The 24,281-nt window shown below is 40.4% G+C and overlaps 1 protein-coding gene across 2 annotated transcripts in view; it reads right to left on the bottom strand.

Annotated features, from left to right (window-relative positions):
- pcsk5b (proprotein convertase subtilisin/kexin type 5b) overlaps positions 1-24,281 on the bottom strand; it is a 227,813-nt gene that overhangs the window by 87,616 nt on the left and 115,916 nt on the right. For both annotated transcript variants that reach the window (XM_060837841.1, XM_060837851.1), the window contains exon 7: positions 15,280-15,452. In XM_060837841.1, coding sequence (XP_060693824.1) covers positions 15,280-15,452 — 173 coding nt within the window. The remainder of the gene's footprint in view (positions 1-15,279; positions 15,453-24,281) is intronic.

Below are 24,281 nucleotides of genomic sequence, written 5' to 3'. Positions count from 1 at the left end.
CAGCATTTGGTAGAGATTTAAAAGACAAAAATCCAAAGGTCATCTCCTGCTACAAGCAGCAGAAAATGTTAAAACAGTTGACTGCAGCCACAGTCATTATCATATTTGATGCTCATTATTTATGTTATTATAATCCCTTTTGTTTCTAAGTTATTGGCGATCAAGAACACTTGTTACACAACACCAAATGTTTGATGTACAATAGCGATTACGTCTTTAATGCACTTTTGTAGCAAGCTCCCCATTCTCAATTTTCAGGGTAAAGAATATGTTTCTGAATTTGCCATTTGATTCCCTGGTGCCTATCCTATAATTGATGGCCCCTACTGTGATCGACACCACAAGTGAAAACATTCTCTGTATCTACTTGATCACGATCTTTTTCGAGGTGTTTATTAGGCTACCTTTTGTTTCAAAAGAAGAGAATTTCTATTCATGTGGTTAATCAAGCATTCCCAATCCTGAGGTTTAAAAACAGGTATATGGAATACAAAAGTGAGGTACTTATTTCAAACATAAAACACTCGTTCAGCCTTACCTGGAGTATTGTGCCCAATTGGGCACCAAACTTTACAATGTGTGGATATTACAGACTCCACAAGAGATTCACAAGAATTGTTCCAGCAAAGAGGAACTTAAGTGATGTGGATATATTGGAGAAACTGGAGCTGTTGACCACGAAGAGGAGAATGCTGCGATGAGATTTGTCACAAGTATTTAAAATTACGAGGGCTTTGGATAGCGTCGTTAAGGAGAAATTGGCTCTATTAGCTGAAGGGCCGAGAAGCAGAGGATATCAATTTAAAATGACCAACAAAACAAGCAATAGCAACAGGAAAAAATTTAACGTGGGCAGTGATTAGGATTAGCCAAAGTGAGAAGGGTGCAAATTCAATTCTAATTTCCAAAATAGAACTGGATCATTGCCTGAGGAGAAAAAAAGTGCAAGGTTAATGGGCAAACAGAAGAGGAAACGAAGCCGCCAAATTGCTGTTGCAGAGAGTTGGCACAGAGATCCAACGTGTTCTACAAACTATTCTACAATTCTGTAGATTCAAGAGTAATCATGTTTCTCTCATAGACATAACCTTGTAATCATTTTCTGTCATCTCCACTGCCTCTATATTCATTTTTAATAATATGGTGATCTGAATTGAATACAGTAGCCCATGTGTGATCTAGTCAAATTTCAATTCAGATTTAGCATTGTTTTGCTCAGGAGATAAGACATGGATGTCATTGTTAAGATCAGCATTTATAGCCAATCTCTAATTGCCTTTGAGAAGGTGGCATCTTCTTGAATCACTGCAGTCTATATGGTGTTGGCACGTCAATCACATTCAAGGAAGTTCAGGATTATGACCTAGGAAAAGTAAAGAAACAGCAAAATATTTCCAGGTCAGAGTGATGTGATTTGTAGGCAGTGGCATTTCCACACGTTGTCCTTGTTTTCTAGATGGTATAGGACACAGGTTTGGAATGTGCTGTCATTGAAATCTTGTTGAGTTGCTGCAGTGCATGATGGTAGACATCATAGCCATGGCATGCTAGTGTTGGGAGAAAGTGAATGTTGAAGTTAGGTCGTTTCCATCCAATCAAGTGAGTTGTTTTATCCTGGATGATATCAAGTGTCTGGAGTATTGATGGAGTTACATGCATCTAGGCATGTGGAGGGTATTCTTTTGCATTCCTTACTTGAGCATTAAACACAGAAGATGGATTTGGAGAATCACTAGGTGAATGACTTGCCATGGAATTCTCAGCTTAATGAGCTGCTCTTTAATTCACCCTAGATGTTGATTGCTGGGGAATTCAGTAATAAAAATGTTATGGGGTAATAATTAGTTTATCTCTTGTTGGAAATGGTCCTTGATCTGCACTTTTGAGGTGGAAATGTTATCATCTCAAACCTGAATGTTGCCCTGAATATGGTGAATGCAGGTATGGACTGCATTATCATCTTATCTGGGGAATTTCAAATGAAATTGAACATTGCAGTCAATTGCAAACATCCTGCTTCTGACTTCAATGATAGAAGGAGGGTTTCCTTCTATTCAATGAAGCAAGCCAACATGACTTCAGCCTGGAGACTATCTGGATGAACTCCTGCATCCACAAGGAGGGACTGAGATGAACCGTCTAGAACATCCACAACATTTTCCTTTGTGCAAGTTATGGCTCCAGCCAGTGTAAATTTTTTCCCCTTGATTCATAGTAAATTCACAAGGGCTTCTTGATACCATATTATCTCAAATACTTTGGGAGCCACATGCTCCTCCTCTCTGTATTCAACTGTTTTGTCCACATTTTGACCAAGGCTTTAAATGAGATCAGAAGTTAAGTGCCCAGCAGAAACCAAATAGAGCTTCAGTAAGCTAGTTATTGCTGTGTAAATGCTACTTGACAGTACTGTCAGCAACATTTTCCATCACTTTGTTTATCACTGAGGAGACTAATACAGCATTAATTAAACAGATTAAATTTGTCCCATTTTTTTGTGGGCAGGATATGTGGAGGTAATTTTCCACTTTGCAGCTACTGCCAGTGTTCCAGCTCTGGAACAATTTGGCTAGGCATACAGCTGGCTCTGCTGCAAGTCTTCAAACTCTTAAGCTTCAATAACAACATGCTACTGCAGAGTCTTAACTGTATCAAGAGTGTGCAGCCATTTTATGCAGAATTCACTGAAGACTGACATCCATGCTTGTGCTTACTTCAGCAGCAGTCAGAGATTGGCACTTGCCTCATTAGCATTCCTGAACTTTTTCCTCGCTAACCTGGAAGGTTTTGTGATGTCTTTTCCTATTCTTCTCCTCAGAGGGTGGTAGCAGGGGTCCAAATGGACATGCTTGTTGATACATACAGATGAGAAAGGATACCACTTCAACCGAGACAATACATCCATCCTCTGACTAGCCAAACACAGACATGAACGAGAATTCGTGGGCGGCACGGTGGCACAGTGGTTAGCACTGCTGTCTCTCAGCGCCTGAGACCCGGATTCAATTCCGGAGTTTGCACGTTCTCCCAGTGTCTGCGTGGGTTTCCTCCGGGTGCTCCGGTTTCCTCCCACAGTCCAAAGATGTGCGGGTCAGGTGAATTGGCCATGCTAAATTGCCCGTAGTGATAGGTAAGGGGCAAATGTAGGGTATGGGTGGGTTGCGCTTCGGCGGGTCAGTGTGGACTTGTTGGGCCGAAGGGCCTGTTTCCACAATGTAAGTAATCTAATCTAATCTAATTCCTAGAAGCATGGCATTCCAACCAGAAATTCCAACACATTCATCCATTTGGATCCCGTTTACCACGCTCTGAGAAAAAGAATAGAAAAAGACATCACCACAGGAAATGACATCACCAACCCAAGGAAACCTGAACACAAATAGAATGCGGGTCATAACACCGGTGCTTCACTGGAGGGTCACTGATGATATTACTAGTTTGGTGACAAATAGTCTGAAAACGAACCTTCCAGTTCAGTGAGCAAACTTACATCCAGAACCTCAACCCGAGTTACAAATCTTCTCCTAACTTGCACAATCTTACCTACAAGTGGAAACACCAATGCACTCATTTTTATGCCAGCAAGTGGTTCCTTGGACTTCCACATATTCTTTTGACCTACCTTAAGCTAATATAAACGCTTTGAGATCAAACCTGCAACACAATCTTTCCAAATATTTGAATTGTAGCTGCAAGAGAGTTTGCCTCGTGACCATGCCTACAGAGCTGTCCTGCTCACGAGCAAATGTAATAGATAGTGAATTATTGCTATTCTGGACTAGAGTTGCTACCAGCATAAATTGATCAAACCAGCATAGAATAAACCAACAAGCGCAAATTACATCCAGAACAAATTATTTCCACAATCTTCTATGCAAGTTAAAAGTTACAAAAGTCAGTCTGATCCACAAAAGTGGTCACATTGCCAGATCAAATTAATGAGAACAATTACCAGTTGTTCCTTTCAAGGATGATTTTCAAATTCTGTTTTTTTTATGCAAATGACACTAGTTATTGAACTTCCTAAGAAACTGACTGAAGCACCCTAATAATATTAGCAAATGCTTCAGTGTATTTGTAAAAGTTCTTTCTCAGTTATTCAAAATCAGATTGCTTTAGGTTATAGACTAGGTATGCAATAAAAAAAAATGCATAAGTGCTAAACCCATGTTCAGCAGTATTAGTAGAACTGCCCAGGTTACCCTTTAAGTACATTGAGAAATATTTTTAATGCATGGTGACAGTAGTCATCAAAATAGCATTTGAACAGAAATATTTGTACTCGAAGTGCCACACAGCCATAAACACACACATAAGGAGATCAAGACATGTGCCGATAAACGCTCATTGTATACAAAATATAGATAGCACCTTCCAAACCCACAACCATTACTATCCTGAAGGACAAGGTCAGCAGATACACAGGAATACTGCCATTGGCAAGTTCCCTTCCAAGCTACTCAACATCCTGACTTGGAAACATATTGCCATTTCTTCACTGTCAAGGGGTCAAAATCCTAAAATCACCACCCTTAGGGCATTGAGAGTATATGCATACCACATGGACTGCAGCAGTTCAAGCAGGCCACTCATCACCATCGTCAAGATCAACTAGGAATGCGTACTAAATGTTGGCCCAGTCAATGATACCCATATCCTGTCAGTAAATAACAATAAAGTATACAATGCTGGATTTTATGGTCTCTAATCTGGAGGCTGAACTCTTCATACATATATAAAATATTGCATGATGATATCAGCAATCCAAAGTCATCAGAAATGACAGAATTGGAGACCTGTCACTTTGAAATACCGAGCTCAATGTCTTGTTGATTGGTTATGCATCTAATTGCATGATTTTGTTGTGTAACTGATGTTTGACTGTCAGAGAGAAAACATTTGGCAGTGCATTATGTCAGGTGAGACAGAGTGAGGGGGTAGAATAAAACCTTGCCAATAAGAGCATGATTGTATGTAGCAATTTGCATGTGGTGACAGGAATTGTGTTTTTTCAACTTCAACCATTCATAGTTTTGAATTTTCAAAAATAAATAATAAAAGAGAATGATGGCAGCAGACCTTCAAACTGGTGGCAGTGATCAATGTCTTGGTCTTAGCATTAACCAACATGCTAGCCCAAATGCTGGATTGACTACAGAGGCTGGGGTTTCAGAAAAATAACAGAAGATTCCCTTTAGAAGGATGATTAGCTGATCCACCTGTTGGTCCTTGCCAATGATGCAGACAGCCAACTAAACTCAATAAAGCCCCAGGCAGGGATACTACCACCAGCTCATTGTGCTCTTGTGACACAATGGTAGTGACTTTAGCTCTGGGTCAGAAAACCCAGATTCAAGTCCCATCTGCTCCAAGGCTGGGTCGTCACAGGTCGAGTAAAGAATATCTGCACATTTTCCAGCTCACATATTTTTGCTGTTGGCTTTTCAACATGGTGGTTTTCAACAGTAAAATTGATTATCAATGAACATAAGAAATCTTGATATCTACAGGGAAAGGATGGAGGAGTGGCAGTAGTTACTAGGAACTACTCTTGCAGAGAGCTAGGACTGACTCAACAGGCTGAATCATCTCCTTATATGCTCTAATCATTTTGTGATTCTTTGCACACATAATCTTGTGACAAGTGGCAATGTTAGTTAGCCAGAAGAACAATAGAACCAATAAATGGATGAGATGATTTTGAGAATCACAAGCTTCTTTGCAGCACATGTTAAGTCCTTCACTGAAAGACTTTTAAAAGCTTCTGTCAAGAGCTTAAAAACCGTCAGGGAAATGAAATTCCTCTCAGCAGAGAGCAACATCACATGTTAGAAGCCATCACTCACTCATATCCAAAACATCTTCAAAAATATTGATTCAAAAATTTGGGAAATAATGCCTGTTAACTACTTCTTTTAAGATTTCCCACCTACGTATGCAAAAGAATTGAAAGCAACAACATTGCAAGGCATTTAATTTGGGTAGAAGGCCAAAAGTCTTCATTTTATGCCCCTAGTCAATGAGCTTCTGCAAGGGAGAACATAACATCTGTTACAAAACAAGCATTAGTTTGCAGATGCAGTGGGGATACTGAAGTAGTGGAGTGGCAAAGAGACATAATAATAATGATACGATTTTCTAAGTGTAGTTCTGTATCAACAAATCATTTGCAATAATTCATCAGATAGCAAGCTGCAGTTTTAGAAGGAGTCACTATAAGAGTTGTAATAGTTTAAAAGCATTTCTACATTTTTGGTTAACTCTACATTGAACATTTAACATGCCTAATCTCAGGAGTCAACATTAAGATATTGTTCCGTGATAGTATACATAGCCCTTATGGTCTGACAATGTCCAGTGACAGATCTACCTTGCCAGTTTCATGCACCAGAAAATGGTTTCTGCAAAGGTGCAAAGGACAATTAATTGCTATGGTGATAGGTTATTTCAGTTGATGCTCCCTTTGCATATCAGCTTGATAGAAACAACAATAAAGTTTTATTGCAGGAGAACTGAGCAAAGACAAGAGGAACAGCTTTTTAAAAACTGGACACAGTGAAAACAACTCAGCTATTCCTCGTCGTATCTTATAAATGGTAACACAAGTGACAGTTTTAGTAAACGTTGTCAACAGAAAGGAGAAGATGATTATCCAATTAAGTGTCATTGAGCTATTTCTGACAACAAAGCATGAACTAAAAGTTTCCCTCTTGGTAAGTAATAATATGAGATGTATTTTAAAAAATGTATTATTTCGTGAAATGTGGGCATTGCTGCTGGACCAGTTTTTATGAACCATCTCTCATTCCCTTGAGAGGTTGGTGGTGAGATACCTTCACGACAGCTGCAGTTCACCCACATTGCTGTCAAGAAGGCAGTTCAAAGATTTTGAACTAGTGAAAAATGAAGGAACATATCTCCGTGTTAGTATGGTACGTGTTGAATTTGTAAGTTCTCCCATGCATTGGCTGCTCTTGACCAGCAGAATTTGCTAGTATGGAAGGTGCAATCACAGAGGCCATGGTGAATTGCTGTAGTGCATCCTATAAGTCATACATACTCCTGCCACTGTGTATCAGTAGCATAGAGATGGTTAAGATGGTGGATGGTCTACCAATCAAGCAGGCTGCTTTTATCATAGATTATATCAGGGGGTATGGTGGCTTAGTGGTTCGCACAGCTGCCTCACAGCACCAGAGACCCAGGTTTGATTCCAGCCCCATGCAACTATCTGTGCAGAGTTTGCATGTTCTCCCAGTGTCTGTGTGGATTTTCTTTGGGTGCTCCAGTTTCCTCCCACAATCCAAAGATGTGCAGACTCAGTGGATTAGCCATGGGAAATGGAGGTTTACAGGGATAGGGTATGAGGGTGGGCCTGGGTGGGATGCTCTTTGGAGTGTCGGTGTGAAATCAACGGGCCACATGGCCTGCTTTCACACTGTAGGGATTCAATGATTATTTGACCCCTGACAAATGCCTTAAATGGTGGACAGGGTTTTAGGAGTCAGGTGGTGAGTTACTCACTGAAGAATTCCTAGCCTTTGACGTGCCCTTGCTGCCACAATATTTACACAATTGGTCACATTCCTTTTCTGGTCAATGGTAATCACCAGGATGTTGGTAGTGGGGAGGTTCAGCGATTGTACTGCCATTAAAAGCTAAGGAGAGAGGACCAGATGTTCTGCCATTAGAAATGGTCATTGCCTGACACAGGTATTATTAGTCACTTATTGGCTCAAATCTGGATGTCAACCAGCTCTTGCTGCTTTGTAACACAAACTGCTTCAGTGTTTGAGGCATTGTGAATGATATCGAACACTATGTAATCATTAGTGAACATCCCCACTTCTGACCTTATGAAGGAGGCAAGGTTATTGATGAAGCAGCTGAAGGAGGTTGAACCTATGTCACTACCATGAAGAACATTTTCTTGATGAAATGTGGAGCGAATCAAATTGACTGAAACATCCATGTCAAATGCTGTGGACCTCAAGCAAGAGACCAAGATGGCTCAATTATTCAGTAACTCTTGCTGAAGATTGTTGTAAATGCTTTTGCCTTACCTTTTGCACTGAAGTACAGGGCTACCCCATCATTTGAGGATAACCAATATTAGCAGGACCACCTCCTCCTCCAAGTTAGTGATTTAAATGTCCACCTCCATTCCTAGCTGAACCTAGCAAAACTGCAGACCTTCATCTCATCGACTTGCTGTGGGATTGCTTAGCTCTATTTATCATATACAGCTTTTCATGTTCGACACACAAATAATTCCGGCATTCCAGCTTCACCAGATTACCATCTCGTGTTTTAGTAGGTCTGCTGTTGCTCCTACATGCCCTCTTGCATTTTTTTCAAATCGCAACCAGGCCACAATCAGTGAAGGTAGGTAACTGCACTTCCTCCACAATAACACTCAAGTCCTCCAAAGAATGTGTTCTCAGCCCCTTACTCTATTCCCTATACATCCATGACAATGTTGCCAAATTCCAAATGAACTCCATCTACAGGTTCGCTGACAACACCACTGTAGTAGGATGAATATCTAACAATGAGTCAAAATACAGAAGGGAGATTGAAGGCTTGGTGACATGGTGCAATGAGAACAACCTCTTTCTTAATGTTGACAAAACTAAAGAACTGATCATTGGCTTCAGAAAGAAAAGAGAACATGCCCTCATCTACCTCAACAGAACAGAGGTTGAGAGGGTGGACAGCATCAAATTCTTTGGAGTGAAGATAACCGACAATTTATCTTGAATTTCCCTTGTGTGACAGTCAAGGCGGCATGTCAACATCTCTTCTTCCTCAGGTGACTCAGGAAATTTGGCCTGTCCATAAGGACCCTCATCGACTTCTACAGACCCAACATTGCAAGCATACTGTCCAGGTTCAGAACAGCCTGGTATGGCAGCTGTTTTGCACAGGACTAAGAAACTACAGGTGATGTGCATAGACTATGAAAGACAGCCTTCCATCCACTGACTTCATTTACATGACTTGGTGCCACAGAAAGGCTGCCAACATCAATCAAAGACCCATCCTACCCCAGTAATGATTTACTACAACCTCTTTCATTAGGCAGAAGATACAGGAGCCCAAACGCACGCACCAGCAGGTACAGGAGCAGCTTCTTCCATTATCAGACAGATGAATGGACTCTCTAGCCTCAAATAATGCTGATCGTGCGTAGTGCTTGCCCTGTGCAATGTAACTGGTATACCTGTGAATAAGTCTTTTCGATCTACACATACTTGCTTACTGTGATCTGCCTGTACTCCTTGTAAATAAAGTAAACTTCAGTACATGTGACAATAAATAAAATCACCAGGGTTAATTCAAAGTTTGAAGTATGCTAGTGTGGAAGGTATGCCAGCCAGAGGTTAGAGGTAGAGCACAATTCTGCTGCTGATAGCCCACACTGCCTCAGGGATGCCCAGGTTTGAATCGCTACATTTGTTCAAAATTATCACGTTTAGCACTTTGGAATGCCACCCAACACAAAAGAAAATATCCTTGATGTGAAGACAGGACTGTTACCACAAGGACTGTGCAGCGATCACACCTAAAAATACCATGAAAAAAAATGCAGGTGTTACAGGCAGATTGGCGAGGATGAGGTCAAGCAGAGGTTTCCCTCTGATCTACTCCCTTGCTACAGGTGACAGAACTACTCGAGCAAACAAATTTCCAGTTCTAAAAGAAGTTTTTGGAATCAAAACAATCAGTTTCTCTATCTTCAGATGCTGCTAGACCTGTTGAGTTTCTCCATCATTTTTTAGTGTTTATTTTAGATTTCCAGCACCTGCAATATATTGCTTGAGTATTCCTCAAGGGTTCAGCCAGCTGACTGATGCTAATGAGACCCTAACAGGGAGCCACGGCTAACACTACATCCTTAGAAACAATGGGTTGGAATAGGAGGTCTCAGTATGAGCATTATTTCATTCAACTGGGCTGTTGATTCCTGATGAAGGGCTCCGGCCCGAAACGTCGAATTTCCTGTTCCTTGGATGCTGCCTGACCTGCTGTGCTTTAACCAGCAACACATTTTCAGCTGTTGATTATTGCAAACATTTTTTTCCCCTCTGAATGAATTTTTAAAAAGTGAGATCACAATATCTAGTGAGGAAAGGACAAAAATGTGCTTTGAGAGAGCTAGATAGTTGGAAGTGAAAGAATGAACATATTATCATCTTCTATTCCATTCAGGTGCAAGGTGCTAGAAGCCAGTTCAGCAGCAAGTATGTCTTGAAAAGACTTATCCCTCAAGCAACACTGAAAAATAGATTGCCTCATTCGTTATTCTTCACTATTTGTGGGAGCTTGCGATGCACAAATTGGCTGCACACTTTACAATTTATAACCCTGACTACACTTAAAATGCCAGTATATCCTCTCTGAGGTGCATTGTCAAGAACTGTACACTCTTCTCTCCAGATGAGATCTAATTATGCCTTGGTATAGCAGTAGCAAAGCATCTACCACCTGCCTCACATTGTAGCCATCTAGTTACAAAAGGTTAATAATGCTCTAGCCTTTTACTTAACTTTGTATCCACTACATTGTGCTGACCTTTGTACATGGACCGCAGCTGAAACGCTGAGTATCGTTGTGGTCCCCTTTTGGGAGGATGTGGTTGTATTGGAGGCAATTCAGAAGAGGTTCACTAATTTGATTCCAGAGGGGAGTCTGTTTTATGAAGAGAGATTAAACAGTTTAGATCCATACTCTCTGGAACTTGGAAGAATGACAGAAGATACAGATGCTAAAAGGGTACTGCCAAAGTAGACATTGAAAGGATGTTTCCTCACACGGGGCAACCTAGAAGGAGAGATCATAGTTTTAGGATAAGGGATAGCAGATTTATAATGGAGAATGAGAAGAAATTTACTTCCCTCAAATGGTCATGAATCTGTGATAGTCATCACTTCACAGTGTGATGGATGCTGGGACATTGAGTAAATTTAAAAGAGCAGATAGACCAATTTTATTAGCAATGGGTTGAAGGGTTACGCAGAGCAGGCAGTAAAGTGGGGGTGAGGCAGAAATGAGATCAGTCATGATTAACCAAATTAAATGGTGGAACAGGCTCGACAGACTGAATTGCCCACTTATGTTGATATGTATCAATTTATCTTGGCAATTCTATGCTTGCAGTTACACTTCTTACAATGCCTTTTTTTTTGTTTTTAGTAAACATGTATGCATGATTCTCTCCTTTGTTGCCCAAGACATTAGTAATAATAATTAGTGGAGGCCCCAGCAGAGATCCAAACGGGATGGGATTAGATTAGATTAGATTAGATTAGATTACTTAGTGTGGAAACAGGTCCTTCGGCCAAACAAGTCAACACCGGCCCGCCGAAGCACAACCCACCCATGCCCCTATATTTACCACTTACCTAACACTACGGGCAATTTAGCATGGCCAATTCACCTGACCTGCACATCTTTGGACTGCGGAGAACCCGGAGGAAACCCACGCAGACATGGGGAGAAAGTGCAAACTCCACACAGTCAGTCAGTCTCCTGAGAGCGGGAATTGAACCCGGGTCTCTGGCACTGTGAGGCAGCAGTGCTAACCACTGTGCCACCCACAATGATACTATTCATTACTTCCTATCAAGATATATCCATTATTCCTTCTGTCTTTTAATGTCCAATGAGGTCAGTGTTTTGTCTTGAATACCATCTTAGCTAATAGTTTCATGTAGAATCAGATTCATGATTTTCTGGAAATCTAAACAAAACTACACTTGTAGACATTCCAATCTACTACACTCTTACTTCCTCAATATATTCAATTAGCTTCATTTGACAAGACTTGCACTTTACAAATCCTTGTGGCTCTCTCCAGTCAGATGAAACTTCTGTAAATGCCCTGGCATTATGCTTATAGATTCAATAATTTCCTAAAGTATGCTGGGTCAGCAATCCATAATTTCTTTGATCGACAATCCCAACATTCTTAAGAATAAAGTAATAGTTGCAGATTTTTAAATACAGAGATAATTCCTGACAAGACTATTTTGGGAGATTGTGACCATTATATCTGCATTTTCCTCATCTGCTTCCTATAAAATCCTGAGGTGGAAACCATCATGTCCTGAGGATCAGAGTCTTCAAATTTTTTTTCTTCTAGAGTCTTCCATTTTGTTTAGACAGCTCCTGTCTGAGGTATTATTAGCTTCAACGTCAGGTATCATTTTTCCTAATTGAAGATTAACTTTTAGTATTTATTTAACAAACCTATTTGCAAGAACAAATAAACCACCCACCAATAGAGGTTCTATTGGCCTCTTTTCTAATATCTTATCAAAAGCAACCAATAAGTAATGTCATTCCATAAGCCCTGATCATCAATTTAATTTTCTCTTCAACTTTCAACTCCGCCTATAAACAAACAATTGCAGATTAATTTGCTTTTGGTTTTTCTAGAACAAAAGAAATCCACATTGCAGAATAGTTGCATCTGCTAAATATCACCCAACAAAAGAACAGTCAAGCCAGTTTAAATGTCATGTTTTGATTGGGACTATGATCCACTCCATATCAAGTCTACGTATAACATGAAGGACTGACAGAAGGCAACATTCATACACAGCTGCACAACTGCAGGTATCTCACACATGCTTCCATTTACCTTGTTTTCAAAGTTGAGATTTGGTTTTAAATACAGCAGACCTTTTAGCCAGCTGTACAGGAACTCCATTAGATTAGCAACTGGAAGTCTGTCATTAGTCACAGGTTAATTTGCCTCTTGAGAATTTCAAAATATGTTTAATTCATATCTTAAAAATTAAAATAAGGAAATAAGGTGGCTCAATATAAAGAAACAATGGAAGAATGAGAGTTTTTTTAATACAAAATCTTGAAATTTCTTCATTAACAAAACTTGCATCCACTTAGTACTTTTCACAACCTCAAGATGTCTCAAAGCACTTCACAGGTGATGAAATGCTTTTTCAGAGAGTGTAATAATCATTGTAATACAGGAAAAAAGAACAGGCAATCTGTACAGGGTGACAAGAACAAGATCAATACAAATTGTCACATACTAATGACCAAGTCATTAAAAGGATACATATTAGCAAGTACAACAAGGAGAACTCCCTTATTCTTCAAATTAATATTGTTACATATTTGCATCTACCTGAGTGAGCATTTGAACACTCTGTTTATGCAAAGACTCACATCATTAACACATCTTTAAACACTCACATTGACATGTCTTGAATAAAATTCAGAACTAACTTAAAGCAACCTTGATTTCTAATTGAGGTCAGAATCATACAGTAAGGAAATAGACCCTTTGGTCCAATCCGTCTGTACCCACCAGATTTGCCAGCATTTTGCCATGTCCCTCTTCATATGCCCATTCAGATGCTTTTGAAATTTTATACACCTCCACCACTTTGCCTGGCAGCTCATTCCACACGTGGACCACAGTCTGCATGAAAAAGTTGCCCCTCAGGTCTTTTCGAAATCTGTTCCTTCTCATCTTCTGTAGGTTTGGATTGGCCTCACCCGGAGGAAAATTACCTTGGCTATTCACCCTACCATGGCTCTCATGATTTTATAAAGCTCTATGGTCACCTCCCCCCCACCCCCCAGCTTCAGACACACTGGGTGCAATATTAAAACAAACAGTTTGTGTCAGTATTTTCTGTAGAGAAGAACGTGGAAGCAAGGGAACTTGTTGAAAAGAAATGATATCTTTAAATAAAAAAAGTTCATATCACAGAACAGGAAGTGCTGGAAGTCACAAAGGTAGATAAATCCCCAGGATTTGATCAGATGTTTCCAAGAACTTTGTGGGAAGGTAGAGAAAAGATTGCTAGGCCCCTTGCTGAGGTGTGTGTGTTATCGGCAGCCTTGGGCGAGGTGCCGGAAGACTGGAACGTAGATAATGGGCATTGGGCGGGGGAGGCATTATTTAAAAGCAACTCGAAGGAAAAACCAGGAACTATAGAGTGGAAAGCCTTGTGTCAGTGGTTGGTAAGTTGTTACAGGAGACTTGAAGGGACAGATTTACATGTATTCTGAGTGGCAAGAACTGATAGTCAGCATTGCTTTGTAAATGGGATATCTTGTTTCATGATCACCAGAGCTGAAAATGTGTTGCTGGAAAAGCGCAGCAGGTCAGGCAGCATCCAAGGAACAGGAGATTCGACGTTTCGGACATAAGCCCTCCTTCAGGAGCCCTTCCTGAAGAAGGGCTTATGCCCGAAACGTCGAATCTCCTGTTCCTTGGATGCTGCCTGACATGCTGCGCTTTTCCAGCAACACATTTTCAGCTCTGATCTCCAGCATCTGCAGACCTCACTTTCTCCTCATGATCACCAGAACCTGACAGTGGGCTTTATATTCATTAGTTACATTTACATTTCATCAGCTGCTATGGTGGATCTCACATTATTTTTGAAATATTAATTCAGGTATCTGGATTACTAGCCCGACAACATTACCACTATGCTACTCTCCCTGACTATACAAAACAATTTGTCGATGATTAAATTTAAGTAAACTCAGAGTGCCCAATTGATGATACACTAAAATATTTTTTACAATTACTGTCTGATTCTATATTCAACTTCAGGAGCTTTAGAAAAGCAAGTTTGGATTGAACAATGGCTCACCATTCCCATGGGAAAGTTTGCTGGAAGTCTTGTTTTGCACCACCACCTCCACTGTACTCCCCCAATCTCACATATCCAGCTAAGAATGGATATTCACTGTGTCGAGAAATCTTGGGTGTGAACCCACATCGCTAAGCTTCAATTCATTCAAAACTCCCACTGTTCATTGTGTTAGTGCACTATGAAGTGCTCTTGTAAAAGGATTAAATTGTCAGCTGTATTTGAACAGTTTTCAAGGCTTTATGGACCAATCACACACCTCACAGTTTTGTTTTAAAAAAAGTGACAAGACAAGCAAACCTGAATTTTAAAAAAAAAGGGAATGTTCCAGAGCTGTCCAGTCTCCCAGCTGTGAGAACAAGTCTGTACCTCTAGCTTAAAAGCCAGTTTAAAAAAGCAAAAATGATGAAACTGGGTAATAAAACATAAGGGACATGATGCTGAGCACATCCCAGCAGCTCAATCATACAATATCTGATCATTAATCTCCAAAGCACTGGCCTAACACCAGGCTTTACCACATAGCCACACAGCTCCAAGAAGTGGGGAGAAGGAGAGTAGATTTTGCTTTTAAAAAGTGATGTTGCAAGCCAGAAAAGCAGCCAAATAATTCCACATAAAAGTTCTGCAGCCTTACTTGTCTGATGCCATTCTCAAAGGCCCGTATCGCAAGGGATGCTGGGCCATCCACAGTTTTTCCATCATCATCTGGTCCCCAGCTGGCACTATAGATGTCAATGTGCTGAGGGCTCAAACTGAGAGACTTTGCTTCCACCATATCGGTCACATCACCATCCAGCATGCGAACACCTAATGGAATTTCAACAAATTAAAGATGGCCTTAGCATAATCATATGCACCTGCAGTACCTCAACAAGTGATAGCAAGTAAAGGAAAAGCTTTCAAAGGAAGAAAAATCTGATAGGAGTACTGCTATTCAAATTATTCTGTATTTTAAATAATGCAAAAAACTGTGACCATATAAAAAATTTTATTCATAGAGAAAAAAATTGTTTTCCTTGCCTCAAATACTTGCCAAAGAAGGTTACCTCTTGCTTTCTTTTAAACTATTCTGTATTTTCTCACCGTTAGTTCAAAACTGCACCCCAAACCATTCTATGAAGCATGAATGGAGTTCAATACTTCCTCTGGGGATGAATATAGGGTATGGAAGATTTAATATTTCAAATGCAAATCCAAAGAGACCTTAACCCAAATGAACTCACTACTGGCCAAGAATTTTGCAATGCTTGTTTTTGTTGGCTGAGGAATTAAAGAAAGTATAAGGGAAAAAGGCAAACAAAATAAGAATTTCAACTGAATTAAGGAAAATTTAAATTATGATCCTTCAGTTAAAGATAGTGATCTGAAATACAAAACTCTTTCCAAAGCACTCATGACAGGTTGGAAAAGTGAATTTAAACTCTACCCAGAAATGATGGTCCTGAAACTACAGGTATTCAAGGATGGGCGTGTACAAACATATTAAGTGAAACCGATTCTATCACAGATGAAACTAAAATGTTGACATGAATGAAGCCATGCTCAAAAATGGAAGCAACATTCTGCACTGCACTTCTTTGCCTTCTCAATAAGACACAGCCTAAAGTTTTATGGCAGGGTATCAATTGAGTTACTAAATATTGCTATACGGAGGATGTTAAGTCAGTTTGTCAACAGAATAAAATTAGAGAGTGCACTTCACTGACCTACTATGGGGATCAATTAAGGAATTTGGCCGGATGGATTTGGGTTAGGGTTAGCACTAACAATGGGACTTACAATGCAGAATGATTCCAACTGTGCAGATTCTATTCCCATACTGCTTGAGTTCACCATTAAGGTACTACTTTCTGACTTTGTCCCTTGCGTAAGAGATGGTGAATATCCAATTAAACATGGGCATATACAACCATGCCGGGAATTCACACATCCCTTTTTAAAAGGATTGACGAACAAAAGGGCTATGGAATCCCTAGGCCAATTGTCCCTGGGTTTCACGTGACAAAACAGGAGAGATTGAATCACAATGCCCATTGATTCAGGATGCCACAGACCCTCAACTGTGTTATGGTCACCACTTCCAAACCAAACTGGGTGAATTGCAAAGATGTTAAATCTCAACAGGCTACAGGAATCAACATTAACACCACCCTTCATTTGGAAAGGATCTGAATATATGAAAAATCACTTGGTGAGACAGTCATGTTTTCTGCCATTAATAATCAGGTAGAAGCCGTCTTTTCAACAGTTCCACCCAAAGCAGAAGCAACTGTTCAGCCAATGTTATACTCCATAACCACCTGAAGGAGCAAAGCTCCAAAAACTAGTGCTTCCAAATAAACCAATTGGACTATATCCTGGTATTGTCAGATTACGTTTGTACACCCCAGCCCAACACAGCCATCTATGACCTTGACTCAGAACAGCAGCCACAGCAAGCAACTGCTGGAATTGAAAGTCATGTGAAAATCATCTTCCTAGAAATTCAACGACAGGAAATATCAGGTTATTGACAATCCTTTGCTTTATAGGCACTGATTTCAACTTTCATACATCAAAACTATTTCAAAACAACTTCAGGCCAACCACATGGGACATACATAAATCAGATTGAGAAAATTATCTTCACTTATGTGCATTTACAGATTGTACATTATAATCTGTTTGTCAAAACATGCAAGAGATCAAGTGTGAAATATCACACTTAATTTACGCATGTCAGGGAGAATAAATGACCTTTATTTTTACCTTATGAAAGGATGTGGCCAAATTATTTAATTGGATCTGTATCCTAAGAGAAAATAAGTACCTCTTCCATATAAAACACATTGTCCACAGGCAGTTGAGGATGTATGCATTTTGCATATGACATCTGTGTAAACAATAGCTTTACAATGAAAAATCTCTATTTTTAGTTTTCTGAATGGGGAACTTGTTACTGGTGATGAGCACCAGGTTCAGTCTGGGGAAGGAAGTAACAATGCATTACCATCTTAGCTATATGAGCAGCAATGTTCAGAACTAAACATCACTTGGTTGAATCGAATGGCCATAGCATTCAAATATGGGTGCAAGGATTTTCAATGAGGGGAGGAAAGGGAAAAGGTTGAGACTCTGAAAGGAGATTACAGAGAGTTAGCCAAAAATTTAAAAAGGAGGTCCTTAAGGGTAGTAATATCTGGATTACTCCCAGTGCTACAAGCTAGTGAGGGCAGGAATTGGAGGATAGAGCAGATGAATGCATGGCTGAGGAGCTGGTGTATGGGAGAAGGATTCACATTTTTGGATCATTGGAATCTCTTTTGGGATAGAAGTGACCTGTACAAGAAGGACGAATTGGAAGAGGACTAATATACTGGCAGGGAGATTTGCTAGTGCTGATCAGGAGGATTTAAACGAATAAGGTGTGGGATGGGACCCAGGGAGATAGTGAGGAAGCAAGATCAATCTGAGACTGGTACAGTTGAGAACAGAAGCAAGTCAAACATTCAGGGACAAGGTAGGACTGCAGATGAATTCAGGGCATGGTTAGGAACATGGGACTGGGATATCATAGCAATTACAGAAACATAGCTCAGGGATGAGCAGCTTAACGTTCCAGGATACAAATGCTACAAGATGGAGTGGGGGGGGGGGGGGGGAAGACATTTTTGATAAGGGATAGCATTACAGCTGTGCTAAGGGAGGATATTCCCAGAAATACATCCAGGGAAGTTATTTGGGTGGAACTGAGAAATAAGAAAGGGATGATAATCTTACTGGGATTGTATTATAGACCCCCTAATTGTCAGAAAGGAAATTGAGAAACAAATCTTGTAAGGAGATCTCAGCCATCTACAAGAATAATAGGGTGGTTATGGTGGGGGATTTTAACTTTCTAAACATAGACTGGAAGTGCCATAGTGTTAAGGGTTTAGATGGAGAGAAATTTACGTACGTACAAGAAAATGTTCTGATTCAGTATGTGGATGTACCTACTAGAGAAGGTGCAAAACTTGACTTACTCTTGGGAAATAAGGCAGGGCATGTGACTGAGGTGTCAGTGGGGGAGCACTTTGGGGCCAGTGACCATAATTCTATTAGATTTAAAATAATGATGGGAAAGAATAGACCAGATCTAAATGTTGAAGTTCTAAATTGGAGAAAGGCCAATTTTGATAGTATTAGTAAAGAACTTTCAAAAGCTGATTGGAGGCAGATGTTCGCAGGTAAACGGATGGCTGGAAAATGAGAAGCCTTCAGAATTGAGCTAATGAGAATCCAGAGAAAGTATATTCCTGTCAGGGTGAAAGGAAAGGCTGGTAGGTATAGGGAACGCTGGATGACTAAAGAAATTGAGGGTTTGGTTAAGGAAAAGAAGGAAGCATATTTGAGGTACAGACAGGATAGATCGAGTGAATCCTTAGAAGAGTATAAAGACAGTAGGAGAATACTTAGAGAGAGAAATCAGGAGGGCAAAAAGGGGACATGAAATAGCTTTGGCAAATAGAATTAAGGAGAATCCAAAGGGTTTTTACAACTACATTAAAGGACAAAAAGGTAACTAGGGAGAGAATAGGGCCCCTCAAAGATCAGCAAGGCAGCCTTTGTGTGGAGCCGCAGAAAATGGGGGAAGATACTAAATGAGTATTTTGTATCAGTATTTACTGTGCAAAAGGATATGGAAGATATAGACTGTAGGGAAATAGATGGTTGACACCTTGCAAAATGCCCATATTAGAGGAAGTGCTGGATGTCTTGAAATGCATAAAGGTGGATAAACCCCCAGGACCTGATCAGGTGTACCCTAGAACTCTGTGGGAAGCTAGAGAAGTGATTGCTGGGCACTTGCTGAGATATTTTTATCATCAATAGTCACAGGTGAGGTGCCGGAAGACTGGAGGTTGTCTAACGTGGCGCCACTGTTTAAGAAGGGCGGTAAAGACAAGCCAGGGAACTATAGACCAGTGAGTCTGATGTCAGTGGTGGGCAAGTTGTTGGAGAGAATCCTGAGGGACAGGATGTACATGTATTTGGAAAGGCAAGGACTGATTAGGGATAGTCAACATGGCTTTGTGTGGGGGAAATCATGTCTCACAAACTTGATTGAGTTTTTTCAAGAAGTAACAAAGAGGATTGATGAGGGCAGAGTGGTAGCTGTGATCTATGTGGACTTCACTAAGGCATTCAACAAGGTTCCCCATGAGACACTGGTTAGCAAGGCTAGATCTCACTGAATACAGAGAGAACTAGCCATTTGGATACAGGACTGGCTCAAAAGTTGAAGACGGAAGGTGGTTGTGGAGGGTTGTTTTTCAGACTGGAAGCCTGTGACCAGTGCAGTGCCACAAGGATCGGTGCTGGGTCCTCTACTTTTTGTCATTTACATAAATAATTTAGATGCGAACATAAGAGGTACAGTTAGTAAGTTTGCAGATGACACCAAAATTGGAGGTGTAGTGGACAGCAAAGGAGGTTACCTCAGATTACAACAGGATCTGGACCAGATGGGCCAATGGGGCGAGAAGTGGCAAATGGAGTTTAATTCAGATAAATGCGTGGTGCTGCATTTTGGGAAAATAAATCTTAGCAGGATGTCTACACTTAATGGTAAGGTCCTAGGGACTGTTGCTGAACAAAGAGACCTCAGAGTGCAGATTCACAGCTCCTTGAAAGTGGAGTCGCAGGTAGATAGGATAGTGAAGGTGGTGCTTAGTATGCTTTCTTTTATTGGTCACAGTATTGAACACAGGAGTTGGGAGGTCATGTTGTGGTTGTACAGGACATTGGTACGGTCAACCCCTCAGAAAACAAACAGGAAATGACATCACCACAAACCCCAGGAATCCCATCCAGGAGAAAGATATAAATAGAAAGCAGGAGACAACAGCTTCGCTTCACTTGGAGGTTGCCACTGATGATGTTACCTAGCCAGGTAATGAAATGTCTGGATATCAAACCTACAGCTCAGCGAGCAAACCTACACCAAGATAAAATTGCTGCTGCTTCCATGTTAATGATGTTAAGTCATTTAAAGTCAATAAAATTTTGAATTGAATTGAAACTTCCATGTCTTAAGTGCAAAGTAACAATTACAAACTAAAAATAGATACAAAATTAGACTGGAATTTGTTCCATCTACCTGCAATGCAGCTACTTTACAAGCTATGTCAGATTCCACTTTGTGGGTCTCATAACAGTTACGATAGCTATACTACTAGATAGTTTATATTCAGGCCGTTCCACAAATTCCATTGTTAAGCTTGGCTTTAAGAAAACAGAGAAACAATGGGCCTAGCTGTTAACCTTGAACTACAACTACATAGCACTTGGTTACTAATATAAACTACAGTTATTTGAAATCAGCTGTAAATAAAGAGTGCACTGGCATAGAATTCAGAAAGCAAATTCCCTGAGGCTTCCAAAACAAGTTTGTTGTATTTACGGCATGTTCGAAGCTGGAATGGACTATGCACCTGTAGTTGAGTAACACTGAAGATTTGTTTAATAACAAAGCACAAAGAGAGAGTATTGGCAATGGCAGTACACTTGACATCTGTGGATACTGTTTCTAATCCTGTCAACCTGGCATGCAAGATGCAGAATGTATCAGGGGCCTTTTAGTTTAAAACAAAAAAATTCCAGGCCACAATTTTGAAATAGAATTCAGCTGCTGAGACAGCAAAGTCTGAGCTATTACAACTTTCACATCCTAGTAATTAGGCAGATGGCCTACATCATAGTGTTTCTCCATAACAGATAGCACTCAGGCTGAAAGAACACAAACATTGAGTTGCAAGTTGAATTCCAGGTAACCAGCTGCCCTGAAACGGTGAGCTTTACGTAAATGGGACAAAGTGACACTGACCCAATCTAAATTTTAGGTTCAGTTTGGACATGAGATTACCAAGAAGGATATACCTATTTTTCTAATCAACCTGTTCATAGAGGTTATCACACACCTCTGGAGCAGGTGGGACTTGAACCTGGACCCCTCAGCCCAGAGGTAAGAAACTACCACTGTGCCACAAGAGGACCTAAAAGAAATTCAAACCTACAGTCTTCTGATATGTAGTCAGATGTGTTATCCATCGTGCTACTGATCCACTGGATCATTTAAATTTTTGCTCCATCAAAATTAGAAAGTTGATTGGTGAACTAATTGAAGTGATAAAGGTCATAAAGTACTTTAGTGTGCAAAACCTCATTTCCTGTAGATGAGAAGGCAAACAGCAGCATAGCAAACAATGAAACATCCTGGGTAATCTTCGAGGGACACTGGTTTGAATCATATCATGGAGATGATGCAATCTGAGCGCGGTAACATCTAGCATTAATCCCTAAAAACCCATCTGGTTTATTAATGCTCTTTAGGGAAAGAAATGTGGCATTTTTTGCCTGACCAGGCCTAAATGCGATACCAAATTGACAGGAATGTGACAACTTTTAACAACCCACAAATGGTCTAGCAACTGACTCCCCCCATATGAAAACAGTATCTGCTAACACAACTCTCAGGCAACTTTGTGTGAATCTTACTCGGAAACACGTATGCGCATGGTTCCAGACACTACATCATTGCATCATGAGTAAAATGTGCATATGCATAATATTGAAACCAGAATCAGAGAGTTGGTGGGGGAGCACAGTTCAGTGGGGGTGGGGGGGGGGGGGCGGGAGAGAAGGAATGCAACCCTTCCTTGTGAGCCAAAATGGCACACAGCAACAAATGCAGCATTGTATCAAACTGCTACAAGAGCTGAAGAAACAAATGAACTCTGACCTGAGCTATGCACCTGAAATGACGATGCACACAGTTCTTATTAGTATCCAAGGGCTTCTGCCAGAATTGGGAGAGCTTGCATACAACGGGCAAACAACAGTTTGAGACAGACAGTCATACAAGTAGAATCATGCATTTCAGGCAACATCACCAATATCCCAGAGGTTGTCATGTCTCACCAACTGATCAGATTCACAAGAGGTGGTAACACAATTGTAGAGTCAGAAGGGAGCTAGTTTGGGATAGTTCATAATAAATTTATACCCTATTAAGTCTCATAGGCAAGGAAATCACCTGAAGATTAACATCTACCCCCCTCCTTCAGTTAACAAGTCAGTAGTCCTCAATGTTGCGCATCAATTGGAAGCAACATTGGGTTAGCAAAAGCACAGGGTGCACTCTGGATAGGACACTCCAAATGTCAGGTGCACGATTACTGATCAAGATTGCCTTAAAAAGGACACCGCTATTAGATCAGGCCTCTAGCAAGTGGCGAAAACACCAAGAAAAAAAGCGTTACTGAGCTGGTCTTCATCAATGTACCTGTCACAGAGATGTCTGTCCATGGCAGTCAACACTGCTCAGTAAGCCACTGTGGAGATGAAGTCCCATCTTCACGCTGAGCACATCATCCATCTTGTTGGCACTCCCACTGTGCTAAATGTGTCAGATTATGAGCAGATCTAGCAACTTAAAACATAGCAACAGATGCTATGGGCCATCCATAGCTGCACAATTGCATTAAACTACAATTTGTAATATCATTGCCAAGTGCAATCACCATTCTACAATTACTTTCAAACCAAGAGTTCAATTCTGGTTCAAACAAAGACGACTAAAAGCATATCAGGGACACTACTGGTTATACCTAAACGTGAGCTGTCAACTTGGCTTAACTACAACATAGAATGCCAAATAGCAGATGCATACAATAGTCATGGCTAAATGATCTCACAACATACAGATCAGATAGAAGCTCGACATTCCTACCATACCCTAGTATAAATGATGGTAGACAATTAAGCAACTAACAGGAGAAGACGGCTTCACAATATCCATAACTTAATGATAGGGGAGCCCAGTACATGTAAAAGTCAAATTTGAAGTATTTGTATCCATCTTTACTCAGATCAGCCCAATCTCTCCCTCCACCAGAGGTCCCCAGAATTATAAATGCCAGTCTTCAACCAATTCAATTCACCCCATATTATATGAAGAAATGGCTGCAAGTATTGGATACTGCAAAGTCTATGAGCCCTGACAGTCTGACAACAATACTGAAGAGTTATACTCTAACTACGCCAAGAGCCTAGCGTTTCTACTACAGTTACAACACTGACATCTACCTGACAAATGTGGAAACTTGCCCAGATGTCCTGCCCACAAAATACAGGACAAATCCCAACCCAGTCAGTTACTGCCTTTTTAGGCTACTCTCCAAAGTGATGGTGTCATTGACAATGCTATGCTGTTCCCCACTGACTTAAACTTGTCTGTGTCTCTTTGCAGCTTTTGTGTCCTCCTTACAGTTTGTATTTCCACTCCGTTTTGCATTATCAGCAAACTTAGCAATAGTACTTTCTCTTTGGATTGTACATAGCTGAAGCCCCAGCACTGATCCTTGGCATACTCCATAGTTCGTGGCTAAACTATGCTTAGAAGCATAAGTGAGAGGATAACAATATTATTAGACACAGTTATGGGAAATGAGCCAGACCATGTAAGAGAAATAAAGATTGGAGAACATATAGGCAATCAATAGAGAGCCTAAAATGATGCCCTTTAAGACTGTAATAGTGAATAAGTGTGGTCAAAACATTTTAACAGATGGGAGGAAAAGCTGATTTGTGAATGGGTGCAAATAGAACTTGGGA

The sequence above is a fragment of the Hemiscyllium ocellatum genome, chromosome 2 (assembly GCF_020745735.1).
Source record: "Hemiscyllium ocellatum isolate sHemOce1 chromosome 2, sHemOce1.pat.X.cur, whole genome shotgun sequence".
Taxonomy (NCBI): domain Eukaryota; kingdom Metazoa; phylum Chordata; class Chondrichthyes; order Orectolobiformes; family Hemiscylliidae; genus Hemiscyllium; species Hemiscyllium ocellatum.
The sequence above is the reverse complement of the archived record's forward strand: the minus strand, read 5'-3'. Positions and strand labels throughout refer to the sequence as shown.